The sequence below is a fragment of the Temnothorax longispinosus genome, unplaced genomic scaffold, assembly GCF_030848805.1.
Source record: "Temnothorax longispinosus isolate EJ_2023e unplaced genomic scaffold, Tlon_JGU_v1 HiC_scaffold_727, whole genome shotgun sequence".
Taxonomy (NCBI): Eukaryota; Metazoa; Arthropoda; class Insecta; order Hymenoptera; family Formicidae; genus Temnothorax; species Temnothorax longispinosus.
In genome coordinates, this window is record NW_027270591.1 from 1 (window position 1) to 2,624 (window position 2,624).

The 2,624-nt window shown below is 32.1% G+C and overlaps 1 protein-coding gene across 1 annotated transcript; it reads right to left on the minus strand.

Moving 5' to 3' along the window:
• Window positions 1–30: 30 nt before the first annotated feature.
• LOC139824968 (uncharacterized) lies at window positions 31–2,362 on the minus strand. The gene is made up of 4 exons (XM_071797511.1): window positions 2,111–2,362; window positions 1,514–1,679; window positions 1,276–1,429; window positions 31–936 (listed from the first exon to the last, which is right to left on the minus strand). The coding sequence occupies exons 2-4, from the start codon at window positions 1,660–1,662 to the stop codon at window positions 787–789; spliced, it is 453 nt and encodes a 150-aa protein (XP_071653612.1). The 5' UTR covers window positions 1,663–1,679; window positions 2,111–2,362; the 3' UTR covers window positions 31–786.
• Window positions 2,363–2,624: the final 262 nt, after the last annotated feature.

Sequence of the window (2,624 nt, forward strand, 5' to 3'; positions counted from 1 at the left end):
TTCTTTAATTTCTTGTTCAAAGGAGTCGTCAAATATTAATTGCAATATATCTGTGGCAACTTTAAAGCTTTGCCCTACAAACTCTCTCATACTTTTTAAGTTTTTTGAGCATGATTCAAGAGCAGCACGGTAATTGTCCCATGAATCAGAATTATACAATACGATATTTTTCCCTCCTAAATTTATAATCCTTGATTCAATGCCCTTAAATGCTCCTAATAATTTATTTACTTTTGTTATTAACTCAGGACGAATAAGAAGCTTCTGTATTAATCTTATATATTGCGTGTGACACTGAAAAATTAAAATTTCTGTTTCAGTGTTTTCTAAATCTAAATTAACGCTAATTTTATCCGATATTGTCACTTCCAAATTGTGAACAATAGTGTGAATTTTCATATTCATATTTTCATATGTATATTTTATACATTCACGAATAAACATATCTAAATTAAGCCTCAATTCACATTCATTACTTTCGGTACACTTATTTTCAACAAATACATATTTGTTTTCAACGTTGCGGAGTAGACCTATTGTTGTAGACTCGTCCATTTTTAACAGTAATAATACCGGAACTAATTTACTTTTGAACGAGTCAGTTGTGAAAATTTTTTCATGAGCTTCATTTAAAACGTCATTTAACATATGATTAATACTGGGCACAGTGGGCACTGCATAAGCAGGTCTAATAACGTTTAAAAAATCCTTAAAATATACTGAATCCATTTCCTTAAAATCTAATTTAGAGGCAACAAAAAAATACAACAAAGCCTTATCTATTTTTCAACGTTCGCTACTCGTAACATTGTCAACAAATGACTTTACTTTGGTTTGTCGCTTTTTAATCTCACTTGTTCCAGCAGCACCTTTCTTGCATGTTTGCAAAAATTGAGGATTTACTGATAACTGTTGATCTTCATGTATTGCATATGCCTAAATTAAAGTAATAAAGTTGAGATTGTAATATCAAATGTTAGATAAAATATATTGACTTAGAGTATAACATAAAAAATCAAGTATGAGACTGAAGTTAGCAGTAACTTATATATATGTAATAACTGATTTGGAAAAGCAAGGGTTTTCAATCGCTAAAAGGAACATTAATTTGTAACTTGTTTTACTTAATTATTTATCAAACGCAATTGTTAAATTATGTAATTTATAATTGTCTTATTAGAGATTGAGAATCCTCGCTTTTCTAATTACTTCAGTGTCATAAATTAAATAGCACTCTGACTGTGTCCATATATGATGATAAAATAATTTACTTACATGATCCTGATTGTCTTCTTTACGTGCAATTTTATTATAAATGCCGTCACCGTCAACATGATCTTGATCAGGACCAGGACCATCAAGAGATTCAGGTTCAGGACTATCAGGATCAGGAGTATCGGGACTAGATTCGTCGTAACGGCATTCTTTTCTATTAATATAGAATACAACTATTTAAAATCTGAATAATAATCTATATGTATTATTGATAATTAAATAATTGAATAATACTTGCCTGTGGTCTTTTAGACGATTGATTGCAGTATTCTGCAAATTCTTATTGCAAACTTTGCACTGTGCAATTAATTTTCCTTTACAGTTTCTTTTTTGACTAAAACCCCCTTCCGTCCAATACGAATGTTTAGGTTTTCCGCCTTTGTTCATTTTTGTACATAACAACTCTGCATATTAAATAATAAATATTAAGGCTGCGGTCCATTTGATGTTATAAGTGCTTCGAAGCATTCTTTTTCTTCTTCTTTCTTCATTGAAAGAAAGGAGAAGAAGAATGCTTCGAAGCATTTGTAGCATCAAATGGACCGCAGCCTAAGTAATTGACAATGAGTGCATTTCGTTTCACGCATGAATCGCATGATGATATTGATGAATTGATGATGCGCATTGCATAAATGCATCATTTATCTCTGTTCATCGAATGTTACACAAAAATAAATTATGCATTATGCGTGAAACGGAATGCATCCAAATCCAATATCACAATACAATAAAACACATTACGTTTCGCCGATATAAAGAGTCGAAATCTATAAATCGTTTAAGAATATATGTGTGATAAGACTGATAAGTATTTCTATATATCACTTATAATTACCTTGATAAAATTGTTGATTGTGAAAACTATTTGTTGTTTGACACAGTCAACCACCATTAGCAATAAACAAATCAGAAAGTCGGTAATGGGTGTGAAAAACCTGACCTGTCTGTAACCCTAGCTAAGAATCCAAGTTATAAATTTCTCTCCTCTCTATAGTAATAATACAATAGAATGGAAGACTCCTGATCTCAGCATATCGTTGAGGAATTGATGGCCTAGTATATAGAGCATCTGAAAATAAGCGTAACACCGATTCGCGATTTTTCGCGATAACCAACAAGAAATTAATTAACAAAGATCTACGGATGAGCGAGCATAGCATGCATCCTCACATTACGTGCGATTCAGCGGTGCGTGGATGCACGCTCATTCGCAGGTCTTTATTAATTAATATCTTTCGTTAATCATTGCAGAACAATATAGGACTTTTCTGTCCAGTTTCGCTTTACCTGCCTACGAAAGACGTTATACCTCTTGTTATAGCACCTTGTTTATCGACATATACACGCAC